The sequence below is a fragment of the Chlorocebus sabaeus genome, chromosome 8 (genome assembly GCF_047675955.1).
Source record: "Chlorocebus sabaeus isolate Y175 chromosome 8, mChlSab1.0.hap1, whole genome shotgun sequence".
NCBI classification, from domain to species: domain Eukaryota; kingdom Metazoa; phylum Chordata; class Mammalia; order Primates; family Cercopithecidae; genus Chlorocebus; species Chlorocebus sabaeus.
Genome location: NC_132911.1, coordinates 77,846,114 through 77,868,781, shown reverse-complemented (window position 1 = coordinate 77,868,781; position 22,668 = coordinate 77,846,114). Strand labels below are relative to the sequence as shown.

General features: G+C 41.3%; 1 protein-coding gene across 3 annotated transcripts in view; it reads left to right on the top strand.

Annotated features, from left to right (window-relative positions):
* Positions 1–1,801: 1,801 nt before the first annotated feature.
* Positions 1,802–22,668, top strand: part of UBE2W (ubiquitin conjugating enzyme E2 W) — an 83,011-nt gene continuing 62,144 nt past the window's right edge. For 2 of the 3 annotated variants that reach the window (XM_073018163.1, XM_008000899.3), the window contains exon 1: positions 1,802–1,909. In XM_073018163.1, the coding sequence (XP_072874264.1) occupies positions 1,808–1,909 (102 nt within the window). In that variant the 5' untranslated portion in view covers positions 1,802–1,807. Of the gene's footprint in view, positions 1,910–10,751; positions 10,785–22,668 lie in introns of all 3 variants that reach the window. The other variant, XM_008000897.3, reaches the window with a different exon arrangement.

The following is a 22,668-nucleotide window of genomic DNA, read 5'->3' as shown; positions in this document are numbered from 1 at the left end:
ATGTGCTATTTAGTATTACCTAGAAAGGATATTACTGGCATTGACCTTTCCCTCCTGTGAAGATACTTCTAACATATATGAAACCCAAGGGACCAGATACTGGTTCCACTGAATGGTGTCAGAATTCTTGTAACCTCTTTTTTCCTTATTAGTATCTGTCATGGCAGGTTGTTGGCTCTGACGATGTCATAATGCTTTGTTTGTAGGGTCATCCGACACTACTTTTTCCAAAGGAACAATCAGCTTTTAGGCAAAGTGAACATTGGACAGTAAAACCTGATCTTCTTAGGTCATAGAAATAAAGACATCTCAAAGAAAATATACTGGAAACTTCTTTAAGTTTTCCTCTTTCATTGGGATACGTGGGTTTCCTCACTGTTGTAATGTTGATGACACAACAGGGCTAACACCGGATATGCTTCTGGTTGATTCCGGTTTACCAAGAGCATCCAAACATCCCTCAAGGACACAGTCATTTTGCACAACAAAGGGAAACTCCGCTCATTTCTGGCATTAGCGTGGACATCTGAGAGAGGGGAGGGTATACCACTGTAACTTCTCTAGTGATGAGTAGTGTTTAATATTATGCCATAGACTAACTGGCGTATTTTAAAGATCTTTTTCCTTTTTGAACACATTTCAGATTAGAGAAGTTCCAGAGAACGTAATCTATTTTAAGAGTGTGAAACAGTGATATTCTGCATTGCTTTTATATCTTAAAGAAATTTCTAAAAAGAAAGCCGAGTCAATAAAATGACAGATTTTAAGCCTTCATTCTGGTAACATAAAAGCCTTCTACTCATTGTGTCTGCCACCTTAATTTTTAAAGATAGAGCATGAGGTGCAAGCTTTTGGCTTCCATTTTCCTCTTATAAACCAATGACATCTTCAGTTCCAGAATAGCTTTTTTAAAACGTGACTTCTGATAAATGTTGGCAGAACTGGTGTATTCCTAAAATAAATTATGTATGCTCAGCTTTCCCTACCCAAGTTCATCCCTAACTGACCACAAAACTGCCCACCACGAAATAGGCTTAAGAGAAGTCTGGACATAATGGTCTAAGTGTATATAACACAACATTGGTATATTTTAAAAAATTCATGCCTAGGGTCAATTCTGATAATCAAATTTCGACTGCCGCAACAACCGTAACTACTGTTGATACATGCGAAGTTTAAAACTGAAGGGCTGGGGTAAGGGGCAGAAACTGCACACAACAAACTTCCAAATTTTCTCTCCCCTTTCAGGCAAGTTTCAGCTCCACAAATTTAAATACCCTCGCCTTTAAAATATCAGTGTCGTTTTGCTCTTAAATCCTCATCCCGTTGTACAAGGAAACCTATGTCTCTCTTCCCCAGATTAAGAATACAAGAAGCTTTCCAGGTCTACAAAGACCAGAAAGCAGCTGCGCGGGAAGTTTTATGGGGCCTCAAGGCTCTCAGAGTGGGCTTGACGGTATGGAAAACACATCCCAAGAGAAAAATCTGTGAATCGCACAGCTGTGGTTGGAAAAACAAAACGAAATAGAAAAAAATCTGAGCTGATTCGGACGGCATCAGGATTACGCGGTACACAAGAAGAAAACAACCGTAGCCGGGTCAAAACTGGAGCAGTGTCTCCTCAGTAACCAGAGTAAACGGAAGACCAACTCGGGAGCGGCGAGCCGGACTGCGACCGAAGGTACTCAGAGCGCCATTTACCGCGTCCTCGCCCCGCCCCCTAGCCCCTCCTCCCGTCCGCCCTGCGCGCCAGCCAATCCCCTCGCGCCATCACCTTCCCATCGTAGGCCCCGCCTCCGCGCCCGGGATGTTGAGCCCCCGCGGCGTGACGCGAGCACGGCAGCTCCTCCCCCTGCGTCTCTGGCCTCGCCGGTCTTGGGGGGATGGTTCCATCATGGCGTCAATGCAGGTGAGAGGAGTTTGCTGCATCTGGGCGGGCCAGGGAGCCGTCGAGAGAGTGCCAGCGTTCGGGCGGGGGTGGCGTCCGCGATTCGGGGACACCCGGGCGGGTTCGGGATCGGCCCGGGTGGCTTGTTTTCCTTCAGCTCAGGGCGTCGGGGGAGGGGTAAGAGGCGGCGAGAGGCGTTGGGGGGGTGCGGTATCCGTCGGTCGAAGCGGACACCAGCCGGCCGGGAAGTTGGGTGATAAAGGAGGCTTGGGGGAGAAAGGGCGAAGTCTGGTGTTGGCAGCCTCAGAATCGGCTCCCTGCACACACACACACGGCCGCTGCCAGTCTGCTGCCCGCCAGTCCCAGGGTTGCTTTTACCCCCGCTGTCCCTGGCCCGACGGAAACAGCTGCGCCCGCGGTTGTTGCCGGGGCAGGGGCGGCGAGGGGCTGAGTGTGGGGGAGCCGAGAAGGCGTCTCCGGAGAAGGCGGCTGGCTGCGGACGGCGCTTAGCGGCCTCTGCTCCGGCCTCCCACGCCGGGCCCCCCAGACTGCTTGGCCCCGTCTCTCTCTTCTTCCCTTTGACTCTTAATCCTGTGCCCGTGGGTATCCTCTCTTTCCATCAGCCTCGGCATTCTCGCGGACATTACTTCAGCAGTGTCTCCTCTCAAAGCTGCCCCGAGTCCACTGCCTGATGGGCGATCTCCCGAGAGCCAAGTCCTCAGCCCCCTTAAACCTTTCGGGATAGCTCGCCCTTTATTTTGTTTCCCCTTACAAGGCCCCACCCTTGCGGTCGCGATAAGGCTATACATCTCTTTGCCCTTATTCGCAGACCTTTAGTGGAACCTTAGTTTGGTAGGAGGCGTTTGTTAACCTGTGCCACATCAACCCGACTTAGCAAGGCGTGGTTTTCTGGCTTTCCAACTTAATTTACTCCTTTTTCCCGAATTCAGGGAGTTGCGGGGTTTTTGTGTTTTTGTTTTCAGGCAAAGATGGCAACCACAATTGTAGTTTTGTAGAGATTGGCTGCGTTATCTATAGCCTGCATTTAATTCATAGGTGAAGACTAGCGGTATCAAAGACATTGGAAGAGAAAGTAGAACACTCAATAGGAGTGTCAGCTGAATACTCTTTAGTGTTTTAATAATATCCCCTTGGGTAAAGAGACCACGTTTTCTTAGAAGTGTTTTTTGCTTTTGTTTCTGGAAGAAGCAAGTCTCTGTTCCTCCTCCATTTTTTTTTTCTTTTCTCTGCTAAAAGTGTTTTTCTTCCCTTTTCTGCAACTTCTTCCTCTTTTGTACAAATATATCTTTGCTTCACATTTACTCCTGTGCTTTTATGTTATTCCCCTTTCAACCTGTTTTCCTTACAATATTCTCTTTACCTTTGCTTCTCCCTCTGGACTTGCCTGCAGAACAGAAAAGTTTTATGTAACATTTCTAGTTGAAGAGATGTCACGAATGGTGCAGGGAAAAAAACAGGAACAATTTCAGGAAACATTATACTTTACACTAGTCCCCCAGAGACGTTAGAGAAGTTTCGTCATTTGAGGCCAAAAAAAGGAACTGTGGAATGCTAGTTGAACAGTAGATGCAATAGGCTACATGACCACTTAAAGATTTTTATCTGTGTTAAGATTAAAACATTTTTTATGACAAGTTTAAGATTATTATCTGTATTAAGATTAAAACATTATTTGAGAGTTAAAATTAAGATTAAAATCCACAACACTTGTGATGATAATATTTGACAAGAGAACGTAGTGTGCCATCTGGTTAGATTCAGTATCTGGAAAAGGCAGATTTGTTTGTAAGAGAGGTTGGTAATGTTGAACTTTACATGGTGTCTTTTTTTTTTTTTTTTTTTTTTTTTTTTTTGAGACAGAGTTTAGCTCTTGTTGTCCAGGCTGGAGTGCAATGGGGGCGATCTCAGCTCACCGCAGCCTCCGCCTCCCGGGTTCAAGTGATTCTCCTGCCTCAGCCTCCCGAGTGGCTGGGATTACAGGCATGCGCCATCACGCCCAGCTAATTTTTAGTAGAGACGGGTTTCTCCATGTTGGTCAAGCTGGACTTGAACCCCCGACCTCAGGTGATCCGCCCACTTCGGCCTCCCAAAGTGCTGGGATTACAGGTGTGAGCCACCGTGCCCGGCCTACATGATGTCTTAAGCAATGGAAACAAATACTTGATTGATAGTGCAATAGTGCATTTTTCTGTGCCCTAAGTATTACCTCAGACTATCTTACCACTCTTTGAAGTTTTTCCTTCACCTTGTTCCATCTAAATCTTATCACTCTCTATTCTTCTGTGTTTTCTGGTTAGAGGAATGGAAAACGGATGCCTAACTCTTTTTATTAAAGTAAAAAGTCTTTTCCTTTTGCTTGTATTTTAAAATATCTAGTGCAGATTTTCTGGTAGTGTCTTTAAGAATATTTAAATATATATAAGTCAGGGTTTTTGAAAGACAGCCCTACTTTCTGTGTGGTTATTCTGTATCTTTGTTGTACAGAATTTATATCCTGACTATCTTAATGGCAACATCTGGCTCTTTTAAGACAACTAGATTATACATAAATCTTCAATCAAATTATCAAATTAGTTTATTCACTGAGCCAGTTACCTTTTGGGGGCCCTCTGTGTGTCAGACACTTATCTAGGTGCCGCGGTTATAGCAATGAACAAAAGCGAACAAGATTTTTGACCTCATGGATTTAATAATAAATAGTCTGGTAAGAAAAGACAGATAATAACAGCATATTTAAGTTAATTGTTTTTTGTTTTTTGTGTTGAGATGGAGTCTCGCTGTGTCGCCCATTCTGGGGTGTAGTGGTGTGATCACGGCTCACTGCAACCTCCGCTCCCAGGGTTCTAGCAATTCTCCTACTTAGCCTCCTTGAGTAGCTGGGATTACGGGTGCTGGCCACCACGACCAGGTAATTTTTTTGTGTTTTTCGTGGAGAGTGGGTTTTGCTATGTTGGCCAGGCTGGTCTTGAACTCCTGACCTCAAGTGATCCACTCGCTTCGGCCTCCCAAAGTGCTAGGATTACAGGTGTGAGCCACTGCACCTGGCCGAGTGTGTTATTATATTAGAAGGTGATAGTGCAGTGGAGAAAAAACATGGAAGGCTAGGAAATTGATCATTTGGGGATTTCAATTAGGAAAAAATAAACTGTAACATGGAATGACCATGTCCTTACTCAAAAAGCTTTTAGTAGATTTCTTTATCTTACCCACACCAGGATGTTGCTGCTGCTGAAGAAGTTACTTAAGCTGTAAGAGGAACTGTATTTTTTTTTATGCCATGATATACACATGTAACATGGGATTTCATTACTTGATAAAAATTAAATAGTCTTTAGGATCAATGCAGTAAAACAAGTAAGACTTTGAATTTCTTTTGGAGAGTATGTATTTAAAGTTGAGCTAGTAATTGCTTTAATGTATTCTGTCAGTGCGTCTCAACCATCTTTTAGGTTCTGTCCACATAGAAAGTAAGTTTCGAATAGTACACTAAAGTAGATGATGAGATTGGGAGGCTAGAAGCATCTGGCAGGCAGTTCCTCATGAAACTCCTGGGATGGGAGATCAATATCCTGGCACACCTGTAAATGCTGGAGACGCTCTGCTCCCTAAAATTGCTAGAGTTCTGCCATATACAATTCAAGATAGTGGTTTTCAGACTTACGTGATCCCTTTGAGGCATTCTTTACTCGTTTTCTTTTTTTCTTTTCCTTCCTATTGTTTCTTCCTAGAAAAAAGTAATGTATCACTAAGTAAGATTACAGTTAAATTACATTTTAAGAAACCTTTTCTTTTTTGGAGACAGGGTCTCACTGTGCCACCCAGACTGGAGTGCAGTGGCGCAGTCTCGGCGTGCTGCAGTTTCAACCTCCCTGGACTTAAGTGATCCTTCCATCTCAGCCTCCTGAGTAGCTGTGACTACGGGTTTTTGTGTTTTGTAGAGACAGGTTTCACCGTGTTGCCCAGGCTGGTCTGGAACTCCTGCGCTCAAGCAGTCACCTGCCTTGGCCTCCCCCAAATCCTGGGATTACAGGCCTGAGCCAATGTGCCCAGCCTTAAGAAATCATTCTTAAGAGAATGTTGTATTTGTGGTGATACCTAAAATTGACAGGAGTTAAACAGATCTACATTTAATTTTGGTAATTCTAAAAATCTTTTTTTTTTTTTTTTAAGACAGAGTCTTGCTCTGTCTCCCAGGCTGGAGTGCAGTGGCACGATCTCAGCTCACTGCAAGCTCCGCCTCCCGGGTTCACCGCATTCTCCTGCCTCAGCCTCCCGAGCAGCAGCTGAGACTACAGGTGCCCGCCACCATGCCCGGCTAATTTTTTTGTATTTTTAGTGGAGACAGGGTTTCACTGTGTTCGCCAGGATGGTCTCGATCTGCTGACCTTGTGATCTGCCATCTCGGCCTCCCAAAGTGCTGGGATTACAGGCGTGAGCCACCGCGCCTTAAAAATCTTAAAATGTTACGTGGAAAGTTTCTTGTAGCAAATTTTTAGTTTTAGCATTTTAGGGACTCTGATTATTTGGTAGAAACTTTTATCCCCAAACTACAGAAGCATTATTTTATTGAAGTGAATTTTTATGTGATTCTAAACATTTTTGAAAGTATAGCAGTATTGAGCTATTTTCTCAGGTGAATCCTTAAATTGTATTTTTTTTGTTAAATGCTTTTTAAAAAAACTTTATAACCTTTTTTTCTTTCCTGTGGATTAATGTTGTGAAATACCTGACCTCCTGGATATAATTTCTGATTTTAGAATTTAACTGCTTCAGACTTCTCCTGAGTTAGCAATTTTAACGTATACCCTATATACTTTTCTAATTTGACATTCTAGAATTATTTTTTTTTTTTGAGACAGAGTCTCGCCCTGTCATCCATGCTGGAGTGCAGTGGCGTGATCTGGGCTCACTGCAAGCTCCGCCTCCTGGGTTTATGCCATTCTCCTGCCTCAGTCTCCTGAGTAGTGGGACCACAGGTGTGCGCCACCACCCCTGGCCGATTTTTTTTGTGTGTTTGTATTTTTTTTTTTTTTAGTAGAAATGGGGTTTCACCGTGTTAGCCAGGATGGTCTTGATCTCCTGACCTCGTGATCTGCCTTCCTCGGCCTCCCAAAGTGCTGGGGTTACAGGAGTGAGCCACCCTGCCCGGCCAGAATTGTTAATTTTAGATACAGCCTCCTGTTACGTTGTGTCTTAACATCTTAGAAAGTCAGTGCATAGTAGTTGATGTTTGTCAACTCTAAAAACAGTGATATAATTGAGAGAAATGGTCAATTGAATTACCTTTGTGAATTTTCTGCGTTTACTTCCTCTCTTACCTAGCTGAGTCTTAGACTATTAACTGTCAATTTGGCGGGATGGAAGGAGGTTGAGATTTAATAACAGGAGATAAAGTATGAATGTGTGCTTATTTTCAGACTTAGAAATAATACATTATTTTGGATTATTCACAACTTTTAACATTTTTTCTCTCTGAAACAGGGTCTCACTCTGTCACCCAGGCTGGAGTGCAGTGACACGGTCTTGGCTTACTGCACCCTTGTCCTCCCAGGCTCAGGTGATCCTCCCACTTCAGACGCCCAAGCAGCTGGGACTATAGACACACCACCATGCCTGGCTAATTTTTGTATTTTTTGTAGAGATGGGTTTTTGCCCTGTTGCTCAAGTTGGCCTTGAACTCCGGAACTCAGCCATCTGTCCATCTTGGCCTCCTAAAGTGCTGGGATTATGACAGGATGAGCCATTGCCCCCCAGCCCACAGCTCTTTACTCAAATAATTGGCTATAGGGATTTAGAGAGATGGAATATGGACCCTTAAGACATTACTGTTACAGAATTCATGTTGCCTTGATGATACCATATCTGTTTATTGATGTCATTATGAAAGGGTTACAACATAATGAAAAGTTAGAAAATAGGCTGGACATGGTAGCTCAAGCCTGTAATCCCAGCACGTTGGGAGGCGGAGTTGGGCGGATCACCTGAGGCCAGGAGATCGAGACCAGCCCGGCCAACATGGTGAAACCTAGTCTCTACTAAAAATACAAAAAAAATTAGCCAGGCATGGTAGAGCACATCTGTAATCCCAGCTATTTGGGGGCTGAGGCAGGAGAATCCCTTGAGCCCAGGAGGTGGAGACGCCTGGCAGTGAGCCGAGATCATGCCACTGCACTCCAGCCTGGGTGACAGAGTGAGACTCCGGCTCAAAAAAAAAAAAAAAAAGGAAAAAGGATTATCTTTGAACAGTAAAAAATTACCATTATAATTTTACTCAGTACACAAGTATACACATGATGAGAACATCTTTTTAAAATCTGATATATAAAGTAACCTTGTATTATAAACTCAGGAATATTTCTTATTTTCTTAGCTATAAAAACTATAGTTTAGTAAATGCTTAATTCTTGACTGAAAAGTTACATAATTACAACAATGATTTCTCTATGATGCCAAACTGTGTTCATTGCTTACACCTTCAGAGCAGCAACAGATTTCAGAGCTTAGTTTCTAATCCTAGCTTCACTACTCAGTTACTATGTAATTTTGAGTAAGTCACTTTCCAAATAAGTACATACTTACCAGAAGTTACTGCTACATCTCTATTAGAATGAAATTAGGTTAGTTGACTTCCTCTTTTATAAAGAATATGAAGATACTATGAAGAACATTAAACTTAAGGCAAACACATGCAGCAAGAAAATAAGCCACTTTTTTGGTGCATTATATAAATATGAATTTTAAATTATCCCTTTATGGGTACTGAAGCTTACTATTATAGAATTGCTTAATAGACTGACCTAAAATAGAATTAAACTAATGAAGAATTTGCTATTTAGGAATGCTTTTTGAAGTGTTAAGTAATGGACACATATTTACTGTAGTCACTATGTGCACATTAAAGAGATAGAGGGAAAGTATTTTTTCCTGCCTTCATGCAGCAGGAAATCTAAAGCAGAAAGTAATGTCAGACGGTTATCCTTGAAGGCTGGCCACCACGCCTGGCCTTCAAAGATAATCTTCATTATCAAGGAGAATTTTTAAGGTGGGGTGATCCCAGCGTGGGACAAAAATTAGCTGGCTGTGGTGGCACATGCCTGTGGTCCCAGCTACTTGGGGAGCTGAGGTGGGAGGATCACCTGAGCTCAGGGAGTTCGAGCCTGCAGCGAGCCAGGATTGTGCCACTGTACTCCAGCATGGGTGACAGAGCGAGACCCTGTCTCAAAAAATTTATGTAAAAATAATAAGGTACCACTGCACTCCAGCATGGGCGACAGAGTGGACCCTGTCTCAAAAAATATATATAAAAATAAAATATAAAGTGGGATGATCTGGGATCTCTCTGAAAATATAGTTCTCCTTAGTATTTACCTAAATTGAGCATTTGTTAGATAAATTTTATTCCATCTTTATGTCGTTGCTGTCTGCTTCATTATGAGTAGTATCTGCAAAATACTTATTCATGTTTGTCAGATATTAAAATGTCCTCATTTGAAAGCCTTTATTTGTGAATGTAGTTCTTGGATCACCAAGAAACAGTGCATGGTTTTGAGCTGTTTTATTCTAAGAAAAGACTCTACTTTCATTTAGCAGCTTTGGTAAAACTTCATTAGAGATAACGCAGGCTCTATAATCAAAAGACCCAGATTCAAGTCCTGTTTCACTACTTTTTAAAAAGCTATGTTGCACAAAAATCAGTATGGAGTGTAATGGGTAAGACAAAAACAGATTAGCAGATAGGTAAACATATAAAACTGTGCTTTTTATTTATCTTACCCAAACTTGTTTTCTATAGTATTTCCCCCGTTGGTATATGGGCAACCTCATTCCATTTGCTCAGCCAGAAACCTTGGGTTCATTCTACCCTACAGTCAAACCATTAGCAAATCATTAGCAAATTTCTATCTGCTCTGCTTTCAAAATATATCCGGAATTCAACTGTTTTTTTGAATTCCTGATGTAAATACAGTTGACATCCTCCTTTCTTGCCTGGATTATATTAGCAGTGTCATACTGGTTTTGCTACTTCTGCCCTCATCTGTTTACTTATCCCTTTAGATTCCCAATAGATTCTTTCAAAACAAAAGTCATGTCATTTCACTCATAATCCTACTGTGGCTTCCCTCTCTTCCTCAGAATATAATCCAAATTTCATGTTATGGCCTAGGAGGCCTTAACCTTTCCCTGGTACTCTTGTCTCTGTAGCCTTATTGGCCTTCTTGCTACTCCTGCTTGTTATTTTCTCTATTTGGAATGCTCTTCTCACACATCTGGATGGCTTTTTTTTTTTTTTTTTTCCCCACTCAGAGCTTTGTTCAAATATCTTTTTATATATATATATAAAAAGAGAGCCCTTTATGACCAGCCAATATAAAATAGCTCTCCCATCCCAGCACTAATAATTTCTTTTACCTTGATAAATTCTTCATACCTTTGGCTATTATTTATTAATTAGCTCATTTACTATTTTCTTGGATGTAACCTAGTGCCTGACATGTAGGAGGGTTCAGTAAATGTTGAATAAATGAATAAGTAAGCACAGCTTTTGGAATCGGATAACCATGGGTTTGAATTCTAGTTTTGTTGCTTAATAGCTGTGTAACCTTCCACCCCCCAAACATAAAATAGGGATGATAAAAACAAATAGGTTATTTCATTTCCTAGGTCTTTGGAATTGGTGAGTTATCTTTTAATGCTATACGCTTCCCATTTTAAGCCAACTCTACTAGATGCTTTTTTTTTTTTTTTTTTTTTCTGGTTTCTAGTCCCTGTACTAGCTATCAATGGAAAAAATAGATTTCCTTTATGAACATGTGTTACATGAGGTCTTTCTTTGTATTTTCAGACCACAGGAAGCAGGGTGGAAGTATGGTTTCCAGTAAGTGTGTGTTTTTTGCCAATCCTCTTCAAAACTTGAGAATTAGTTAAATAAAATTGTGAGCTTTTAACATCCTTTTAATGCACATTTTTTTCTTCTAATCGAAATATCTACATATCATAAAACTTACCCTTCTAAAGTGTACAATTCAGTGGTTTTTAATATATTCAGAACCATCACTGCTGTTTGCAGAACATTTTCATCACCCCAGAAAGAAACTCCTTATCCATTAGCAGTCACTCCCTATTTCCCCCTTTTCCCAGTGTCTGGAAACCACTCATCTATTTTTCGTCTCTGGATTGGTCTATTCTGGGTATTTTGTGAGTGGAATTATATATAATCTTTTGTGCCTGGCTTCTTTCACTTAGCTGTTTGTTTGAGACAGGTGAGACAGGGTCTCATTTTGTCGCCCAGGCTGGAGTGCAGTGGCACCATAGGCTCACTGCAACCTCTGCCTCCTGTGTTCAAGCGATCCTCCTGCCTCAGCCTCCCTAGTAGCTGCTACTACAGGCATGCACCACCATACCCGGCTAATTTTTGTAGTCCCCCCCCCAGCCCCGCCCCCGAGACAGAGTCTTGCTCTGTCTCCCAGATTGGAGTGCAGTGGCACCATCTCAGCTCACTGCAACCTCTGCCTCCCAGGTTTAAGCGATTCTTTTGCCTCAGCCTCCCGAGTAGCTGGGACTGCAGGCATGAGCCACCATGTCTGGCTATACTTTTTTTGGAATTTTTAGTAAGACATGGTTTCACCATGTTGGCCAATCTGGTCTCTTAACTCCTGACCTCAAGAGATCCACCTGTCTCGGCCTCTTAAAGTGCTGGGATTACAGGTGTGAGCCATTGTGCCCAGCTAATTTTTGTATTTTTATAGCGACAGGGTTTCACCATTGTTGGCCAGGCTGGTCTCGAACTCCTAGACCTCATAATCTGCCCGCCTCAGCCTCCCATAGTTCTGGGATTACAGGCATGAGCCACTGCGCCCGGCCTTAAAAAAATTTTTATATAGACAGTTTCACTGTGTTGCCCAGGCTGATTTTGAAACTTCCAGTCTCAGCGGCCCTTCTCCCTGGGCTTCCCAAAGTGTTGCAGTTACTGGCCTGAGCCACCATGCCCAGTTCATAATGTTTCTGAGGTTCATCCATGTTGTATCTTGTATGAATACTTCATTCCTTTTTGTAGCCAAGTAATGGCCCATTTTTTGGTTATACCACAGTTAATCCATTCACCAGTTATTTAAATATCAGATATTTGGGTTTCGTGTTTTCATTCATCAATGGATTAATTGACAGTTTGGATTGTTTCCCCTTTTTAGTTAGTATGAATAATGCTGTGAACATATATGTACAAGTTTTTATATCGCCTTGTGTTTTAATTTGTTTGTGTTATATACCTTACATGTGGGAGGACCTCAATAAATGTTGAACGAATGGGTCATACAGTAACTGTGTTTTAACTTTCTAAATCTGTAGAGAAAGAACAATGATTTTTCTCCTGTACTCACCCACAACACTTGATTCTCTTTTTCTGACACCAGATATGTGGGGTTTTTTTTTTTTCACACCAAGCAGTTTTTCGACACCAGCTTGGTGTTCTATAATTCATTTCTAGCACTAACCAGAGTTAAGGGTTCAGTCTCACAGGACTGGCCCCCACTTTAGACACCAGTCACAAGTTGTGGGTTCCCAGGTTACCCACAACTTGTGTCCGACTTGGCTACAAATTGGAGGTTCCCACAACCCCCTTCTTGGGTTCATTAATTTGCTAGATCAGCTCACAGAAATCAGGGAGGACAGTATACTCACAATTGCCAATGTATTACAAAGGATATTGTAAAGGATACAATTCAACAGCCAGATGAAGCTATGCATATGTGAGGTTTGTAAGGGTCATGAACCCAGAAGCCTTTGGCCCCATGGAGTATGTGGCTATGTTCTTACTCACCAATTCAAAAGCTCTCCAAACTCTCTTTTTGAGTTTTTATGAGGCTTCGTTACTTATGCACGATTGATTAAATCATTGGCTATTGGTGTTCGATTCAACCCTGAGCCCCTCCCTTCTTCCCCAAAGATTCGTGGGGTGGGGCTGAATGTTTCCACCCTCTAATCACATGGTTGGTTCCTTTGGCTGCCAGTCCCCATTCTGAGGCTCTCCAGGAACCCCCAGCCACCAGTCATGGTGTTAACATATAAAAAAGATTCCAAGGGTTTTAGGAGCTAGATGAAGATCAAATACGTATTTCTTGTTGTAAATCACAATACCACACAAGGAATTGCCAAACTTTTCCACGGCAACTGCAGCATTATGCATTCCTGTGAGCAGGGTGCAAGTACTCCAATTCCTATGTTTGGCCAGTGTTTATTATGGTGGTTTTTTGATGATGGCATCCTAGTGTGAAGTGGCATCTCATTATGGTTTGCATTTGGTTTGCATTTGACTGATGACTAATGATGTATTAAGTGTCTTTTCTTGTGCTTATTGGTATTTCAGTGGAGAAATACCTATTCAAATTTTTTGCCCATTAAAATTTTTTTGTTGTTGAGACGGGGCCTCACTCTGTCACTCACGCTGGAGTGGCTGTGGCATGATCTTGGCTCACTGAAACCTTTACCTCCCAGGTTCAAGCGATTCTCCTGCCTCAGCCTCCTGAGTAGCTGGGAATACAGGCATGTGCTACCACGCCCAGCTAATTTTTTTGTTTGTTTGTTTTTTGAGACAGAGTCTCGCCTTGCCCTGTCGTGAGGCTGGAGTACAGTGACACGATCTTGGCTCACTGCAGCCTCTGCCTCCCGGGTTCAGTGATTCTCCTGCTTCAGCCTTTCGAGTAGCTGGGATTACAGGTGTGTGCCACCACGCCTGGCTAATTTTTGTAGTTTTAGTAGAGATGGGGTTTCACCGTGTTGGCCAGGATAGTCTCAATCTCTTGACCTTGTGATCCATCCGCCTCAGTCTCCCAAAGTGCTGGGATTGCAGGTGTGAGCCACTGCACCTGGCCCTAGTTTTTATATTTTAGTAGAGATGGAGTTTTGCCATGTTGGCCAGGCTGGTCTCAAACTCTTGACCTTAAGTGATCCACCCGCCTCAGCCTCCCAATGTGCTGAGATCACAGGCGTGAGCCACCGCACCTGGTCCTAAACAATTTGTCATTTTGTTGAATTGTAAGAATTCTTTATGTATTTAGACTACATGTCCTTTATTAGACATTATTTATTACATTTGCAAAAATTTCCTTTTTTTTTTTTGAGACGGAGTCTCGCTCTGTCACCAGGCTGGAATGCAGTGGCATGATCTCAGTTCATTGCAACCTCTGACTCCTGGGTTCAAGCGATTCTCCTGCCTCAGCCTCCTGAGTAGCTGGGACTACAGGTGCGTGCCACCATACCTAGCTAATTTTGTGTTTTTAGTAGAGATGGGGTTTCACCATATTGGCCAGTATGGTCTTGATTTCCTGACCTCATAGATCTGCCTACCTCGGCCTCCCAAAGTGCTGGAATTACAGGCATGAGCCACCGCACCCAGCCAATTTCCTTTTCTTCCGTGGGCCGTGTTTTCATCATCTTGATAGTGTCATTTGAAGCACAAAAATTAATTTTGGCAAAATTTATGTTTTTTTCTTTGTGTATTTGTGTCATATCTAAGAAATCATTGCCTAATCCAGGGGGTCATGGAGATTTGCATCTAAGTGTTTTTCTGAAAATATAATAATTCTAGCTTTTACATTTGGATCTTTGATACATTTTGAATTCATTTTTGCATATAATATAGGGATTATTTAGTTTCATAGCATTAATATGGCAGCTTGTTTTCCATTTGAAGTTGTATAGGACCAAGCTGAGAGTCAATCGGGTTTGATAGTATCAAGTTGGATTCAGGTTACATCTCTGGGTGAGTGGAGAGCTGTTTTTCACATAAGAATTTATATTGCAGTCCTACTACTAAAAAATGTGATTCTAATATAAAATATTGCTGACTATATACACACACACACACACACACACACACATATAATTTTTTGTTTTGTTTTTTTGAGACTTTGTCAAGCAGTTCTCCTGCGTCAGCCTCCTGAATAGCTGGGACTATAGGTGCACACTGCCACACCTGGCTGATTTTTGTATATTTAGTAGAGATGAGGTTTCACCATGTTGGCCAGGATGGTCTCGATCTCTTGACCTCATGTTCTGCCTACCTCAGCCTTCCAAAGTGCTGGATTACAGGTGTGAACCACCGCTCCTGGCCTGCTGAGAATATTTTATTTTTTGAGACGGAGTCTCGCTGTGTCGCCCAGGCTGGAGTGCAGTGGCTGGATCTCAGCTCCCTGCAAGCTCCGCCTCCCGGGTTCACGCCATTCTCCTGCCTTAGCCTCCTGTGTAGCTGGGACCACAGGCGCCCACCACCACGCCCGGCTAATTTTTTTTTTTTGTATTTTTAGTAGAGATGGGGTTTCACCATGTTAGCCAGGATGGTCTCAATCTCCTGACCTTGTGATCCGCCCGTCTCGGCCTCCCAAAGTGCTGGGATTACAGGCGTGAGCCACCGCGCCCGGCCTGCTGAGAATATTTTTATGTTCACCTATAAGCCTTTATTGTAATTAAAAGAGGCGTATCAACTTCAGTCTTTAGACTTAGAAAATCTTTGAGCCGGGGACATCTCAGGTGTCATCTAGTCTAACCACCTTGCCTTTTCTTTAAATATTGCTGCATTTTATGTTTAGAGATAGTTCATAAAGTAAAATTTAAAAAAATTTAAAATAAAAATAATCTTTTGTACTACGTGACAGGAACATCATATGTTAAGGAAATCGAGTAATAGGTTTTAAAAATATTGAGATCTGATAAAAGAAAACTTGTTATATTCTTAGGAAAACAATTTAAGGATTCTAGTGGAGAAAATTACCTTGTTGGGCATATTTTTTGTTTGTTTTGAGACAAGGTTTTACTCTCACCCAGGCAGTAGTGCAGTCACAGCTCACTGCAGCCTTGACCTTCTGGACCCAAGCGATTCTCCCACCTTAGCCTGCTGAGTAATGCCACTACGCCTGGCTAATTTTTGTATTTTTGGTAGAGATGAAGTTTTGCCATGTTGCCTAGGCTAGTCTTGAACTCCTGGGCTCAAGCAGTCCTCCTGCCTCAGCCTCCCAAAGTGCTGGGATTACAGACACAGAATTCATTTCTTTATAACAATTAGTTTAGGTTACCTTGATTTGTTTCTATAGTCCAGCCTCATTATTCATGAATTCTGTATTTGTGAATTCCCTTGTTCGTAAAACTTATTTGTAACTCTAAAATCGATACTTGCAGTGCCTTTTTTTTTCTTTCTTTCTTTTTTTTTTTTTTTTTTTTTTTTTTTTTTTTTTTTTTGCCTTTGCACACTTAAAGAGCAGTGAAGAATTTGTCATTCTATGCACACACTCCCAGCTGAGGTCAAACAATACTACACTCAGCTCATATTCAGTTATTTTTGAGGTCTGTTTTGTGCCACATTATTTAGCTTTTTTGTGCTTTTTGTTGGTAATTTCACTGTTTAACTTATGTGCTGTTTAGTGTTCCTATGTATACATGAAGGCTGTGCTGTGCCTTTTGGAGAAAATTTGTTCAGGCATACATTATAGTGCTGTTGGCTGTGGGTTTGATATTAATCAACAATATATAGTAAATAAGAAGCTGGGCATGGTGGCTCATTCCTGTAATCCCGGCACTTTGGGAGGCTGAGGTAGGTAGATAACTTGTTGGGAGTTTGAGACCAGCCTCAACGTGACAAAACCTCGTCTCTACTAAAAATACCCCTCCACCACCACACCCCAAAAATTTCCTGGGCATGGTGGTATGCACCTGTAATCCCAGCTACTCAGGAGGCTGAGGCAGGAGAATTGTTTGAACCTGGGAGGCGGAGGTTGGGTTGCAGTGAGCCAAGATCATGCCACTGCACTCCATCCTGGGCCATAGAGTGAGACTCTGTCTCAAAAAAGAAAGTCTTTAGAGAAACGCAAGTTACTTTTGATTGGTTGAAGAAAATAATGTGACCAGAGGCTGGCAGGAATCTAACCCTGTATTTCCTCTAACTGTGGATTCCATATTTACTAATTCAGTGTTTGCCACAACTTTGTAGAGAACTTAACGACTGTGAATAATGAGAATTGACTGTATTTTAATTTTAAAAAAGTTTTTTTTAGAGACAGTCTCACTCTGTCACCCGGTGCAGTGGCATGATCTTATCTCTCTGCAACCTCCCAGGTTCAAGTGATTCTTGTGCCTTAGCCTTCCAAGTAGCTGGGATTACAGTCATGCACCACCATGCCTGGCTAATTTTTGTATTTTTAGTGGAGACGAGGTTTACCTTGTTGGCCAGGCTGGTCTTGAACCCCTGACCTCAAGTGATCTGCCTGTCTCAGCCTCCCAAAGTGCGGGGATTACAGGTGTGAGCCACTGTGCCCAGCTGTATTTTGATTTAAGTTTCAGTATACTTTTGATTTGAAAGTGTTGAAGTCCAGTTAAAACTAGTAAAAGGTAATGTTGTTACATCCAGGTTTCTTGTTTGGTTCTGATTTAATTTTCTGCTATAGATCATACCTTCCTCCTTTTTTTTTTTTTTTTTTTTTTTTTTTGAGTTAATCATGTAGTTCAAACCGGTGGTTTTCAACTTTGATATCACATCGAAATCACCTGGGAAACTTTAAAAAAAATACTATCCCCAGGTTATGATTATTTAATTGCTCTGGAGTGCATCCTGGGTATTGTAATTTTTCTTAGCTCTTCAGGTAATTTTTGTGTTTTTTTTGAGATGATGTCTCTGTCACCCAGGCTGGAGTGCCCTGGCATGATCTCAGCTCACTGCACTCTCTGCTTGTCAGGTTCAAGTGATTCTTTTGCCTCAGCCTCCCGAGTAGCTGGGATTACAGGCACCACAACGCCTGGCTATTTTTTGTATTTTTAATAGAGACGGGTTTCATCATGTTGGCCAGGCTAGTCTCGAATCCTGACCTCACATGATCTGCCCGTCTTGGCCTCCCGAAGTGCTAGGATTACAGGCGTGAGCCACTGCGCCTGGCGTTCAGGTAATTTTAATGTGCAGCCAAAGTTGTAGACTGATCTTCACTACAATGCAGGAATTTAGGTGTGCCAATTATGTAAATTGGATAAGTTGTAATACATCTCCTTGTATCTGTTTTCGAGTTCAGGAGACATTTCAAAGTTTAATCCTCTTGAAAGATTTAAGAATCAAATTTAGGATTGGAAATATCTGTATTTGTTTTGTTCCTACCTAATTATAGTTCTGTCAAAGACCACATATTTCCTGTACATATCTGAGCATTTATTGACTGTCTTATCAACTTTAGTAAAATGTTTTGTTTGATAGATATTTTATACAACAAAGTATCTGTCATGAGAATTTTTTGTGGAGCAGTTTTAGTGAACTGAGTACATTAAGATGTGGCTATGGGGTGGTTCCATAGGCTTGTTATGAGCTCAGTGATTCTTCTTTCATGCCAATAGAGTCCACCTAAACAAAATTTAAAAATATTTTATTATATCATGAATCGTTGGAGTTGAATATGCGTAAAAATCTCATTTAAAACATAATCTGGGCTGGTCATGGTGGCTCACGCCTGGAATCCCAGCACTTTGGGAGGCCAAGGTGGGAGGATTGCTTGGAGTCAGGAGTTGAGACCAACCTGGACAATGGCAGGACTCCATCTCTACAAAAAGTAGTAACACAAGTAATCTTAGGGGCCTGTTAAAAAAGAATAGTCCTTTCTAGGTACTTGGAATGATATTCTTGTTTTTAAGTCTTTTTGCCCTTCATTGGGGTCGTCATTATTGCTAGTCCTTGTATCTCCCGTTCTATGACCTATGCTGAACTTATCAGTCCACTAAAATTCTTGAGAATCAATTATTTATGACTCTGACCCCTGGGCTTATATCTCTCCTGTCCTTATGGATATTACTATATATGTGGAGATTCTGTCAGTATCCTTTACTTGCTAGGAATATTTAGCAATTATTATTAGTGACTTTTTATGTTGAATTTCCATTTTATTTTTATTATTTTTTTAGAAATAGGACCTCACTCTGTTGCCCAGGATAGAATGCAGTGGCACAACTGTACCTTACTGTAACATTGAACTTCTAGGATCAAGGGATCCTTCTGCCTCAGTCTTCCAGGTAGCTAGAACTACAGGTACATGCCACCATGCTCAACTAATTTCTAAAATTTTTTGTAATGTTACCCAAGTTGGTCTCAAACTCTGCCTCAAGTGATCCTCCTCCCTTGGCCTCCTAAGGTGCTGGGGTTCCAGGCATGAGCCACCATGTCTAGCCTGAATTTCCATTTTGAATTCTGGGCAGTTTCGATAGCTCCCCATCTTGTTTTCTTTTTTGTTTTTTTTTTTTTTTATTATTCTAGGTTTTTTGTTTGTTTTTAAAACTTACCTAGCAGGTAATTTAGCCCCTCCTCTCTTTGAACTTTCTTCCTGAATTCAAATTTTAGTCAAAATCCTCTTTAGTTCTTTGTAACTCTATACTTTGACATCATAAATCCACCAACCTTAGACTCATCCTCACAGCTGTACATACTTTTTAGTACCTTGTGTGCCCCCATATCATGTTTTACCTCTTTCATAGGGTTTTTCACTTCTGCCTTGTAGCTATTTTAAAGACACTTTGTCTTTATTAGATTTTTCATGAGGGCAGTGCTTACTGACAATAATCACTCAAATGTTTTCTGGGTTAATAAATAAAAGAAAGATAAATAGTGCTGTTTTCAAAATAGGCCAGAAGTGATAGGAAAACACAGTTGGGTATATTGCCTTCTTGCCTTATCTCTGATTCCATTGCTGTCTATCTTTTGCTTCTGCCTTGGCCCAGTTAGAGAAAGTCAAGAATTGGGTTGAATAGGAAAATTTATACAGTATTTAAAAGTCAGGATAAGCTTCCTGTTAATGATGCACGTCTTTCAGCTCAGTTAATATTTCGTTGGTAATTATTTCACTTTGCAGATAATGCTTCAATGAGAGTATCTTTTCTTCACTCCCACCACTGCTCCCTGCTCCTGGTGGTAGATTTTTTCTTAAGCTTCCTGTATGTAACCCTTACTGACAGCAAGTAATTTTAGGTCTTGCTTCACTGATAGTAAGATTATGGGATTACTTTCTTTCCAAACTCAAATATGTTGTGTCTCTGTATACTTTTCCTCATTTCTGAAATTGTATTGTTTTTCCAAATGTTTTATTTATAAGGTGTGTCTGGGAGTAGAACTGTGTGTGCTTAGGGAAGATGGGAGTATTTTGGTATAGGGAGCTTGTGTTTGATTCTTTTAGATGTTGCAGAGGACAACATCTGTTAATGTCTATGAAATACAGATTGGGTTTCTGAAACATAGTTACAGCTTTGCATGCTGACAGAGCTTCACTTCAGATTCTTCTAATTTACAGTTAACCCTTGAACAACAGGAAGCCAACAACCTGTGCAGTCAAAAATCCATATATAACTTTACTTCCCAAAAACTTAAGTACTAATAGCTTACTGTTAACTGGAAACCTAACCTGTAAGATAAACAGTCGATTAACACGTATTTTGTGTGATATATGTATTATATACTCTATTCTTACAATAAAGTAAGAGAAAAAATGTTACTAAGAAAATCATGAAAGAAAATATATTTACTATTCATTAAGTGCTCTGTCACCCAGGCCGGAGTGCAGTGGCATGATCTCAGCTCACTGCAGCCTCTGCCTCCTGGGTTCAAGTGATTCTCCTGCTTCAGCTGGGATTACAGATGCGCGCCACTACGCCCAGCTGATTGTTGTTGTATTTTTAGTAGAGATGAGGTTTTACCATGTTGGCCAGGCTGGTCTCAAACTCTGGGCTTCAAGTAATCCCCCTGCCTCAACCTCCCACAGTGCTGGGATTACAGGCATGAGCCACCATTCCCAGCTAGTCACAAAAATCTTTATCCTTGTTATAGGCTGAGAAGAGGAAGAGGAGGGTTTGGTCTTGCTGTCTCAGGAGTGACAAAGGCAGAAGAAAATCCATGTATAAGTGGACCTGTGCAGTTCAAACCTGTGTTGTTGAGGGTCAGCTGTACTTGAGAAAATTGCTCAGTTTAGAAGACTCTCACCAAAAAGAAAACAAAAAAACCACCAAACACACACACAAACACAAACCCTCCAATGATAGGGAAGATTGGTTCAGTCCTTGCAAGCCTTGCAAGTTTGTGATGAAAATGATACAAGTAACAGAAAGTTAAGACAGTTAATGGTGATGGCTTGGAAAGGATTACCTATGATCCTAAAAAGTAAAAATAGTGTTAAAAGGTACTAGCTGCTGCTTTTTTTCAGCACCTTTTCTAACATTGACTTTTTTTTTTGTATCTGCTTATGACTGAAGTCAGAGTTTTCTTTTAAAAATGTGTCACATTTTTAAATTATTTTAAATCTTCATGAACTGGCAACGGTTAATATACTGAATTTTTAAAAATTCAGCTACTGTAGTTTTCATAATTGAAAATGATTGAAAGTTAAACTGATAATTTCTTGAATTGGCAACATAGGATGCCAAAATTGATTTTATAAATCATTATTTGTACTTTTCATATTTCTTAATTCCTTCTTAGAATGAAACTTGTCATAAATACATTTTATGTTCTTTTTTTTTTTTTTTTTTCCCCTTGAGATGAAGTCTTGCTCTATCACCCAGGCGGTAGTGCAGTGGCGCAGTCTTGGCTCACTGCAGCCTCCACCTCCGGGGTTCAAGCAATTCTCCTGCCTCAGCCTCCCGAGTAGCTGGGACTACAGGCACATACCACCACACCCGGCTAATTTTTGTGTTTTTAGTAGAGACTGGGTCTCACCTTGTTGGCCAGACTGGTCTCAAACTCCTGACCTCAGGTGATCCACCCACCTCGGCCTCCCAAAGTGCTGGGATTACAGGTTTGTGAGCCACCACGCCTTGCCTAACTTTTGGATTTTTAGTAGAGATGGTTCTCACCATGTTGGCCAGCCTGGTCTCGAACTCCTGACCTTGTGATCTGTCCGTCTCGGCCTCCTAAAGTGCTGGGATTACAGGCGTGAGCCACTGTGCCCGGCCCAAAAGTTGTTTTTAAGAAGGCATAGAAGATTGAACTTGCTCTTTATCAAAATACTGGTCTTACATACTTGCAGTCTTTTGTAATACATTATTATACTTTAGAACACATACATTGAAACTATTCTAGTGAAAAAAGTTGGTATTTTTATTTTGGTCAGTTCTCTGTATATGAGATACTTTGTTATCTACCTTAAGTGCCAGGGTTTAAACATTTTTGCTGTATTTTTCAGCTTAGAAAATCTTCCTGTAAGAATTAAATGTGATTTTTTTTTTCCTACTTGTTAATGACTCTGACCAGCATTATAGAAGTTTCCACCTAGTATGTCAGGAGAAAGAATTGATAAAATCCCTAAAATCACAGTATAGTGAACTTGAGCATACTAAAAAAGAAAACAAATCACTCTCTTCCTTGAATTAAAAAGTTGCCCAAACTGTCTTGTGTTATTATGTGTGTATTTGGACTTGACAAAGTAACTGTCCTGGAACCATAAAGTTAGTAGTTCATTTTAAGATTTTAGGCTGGGCATGGTGGCTCACGTCTATTATCCCAGCACTTTGGGAAGCCAAGGTGGGCGGATCACTTGAGGCCAGGAGTTTGAGACCAGTCTGGCCAACATGGCAAAACCCCCTTTCTACTAACAATATAAAAATGAGCCAGGCGTGGTGGCATGTGCCAATAGTCCCAGCTGCTTGGGAGGCTGAGGCACAAGAATAAATTGAACCCAGGAGGTGGAGACTGCAGTGAGCCAAGATCACAGCACTGCACTCCAGTCTGGGCGATAGAGCAAGACCCTGTCTCAAAAAAA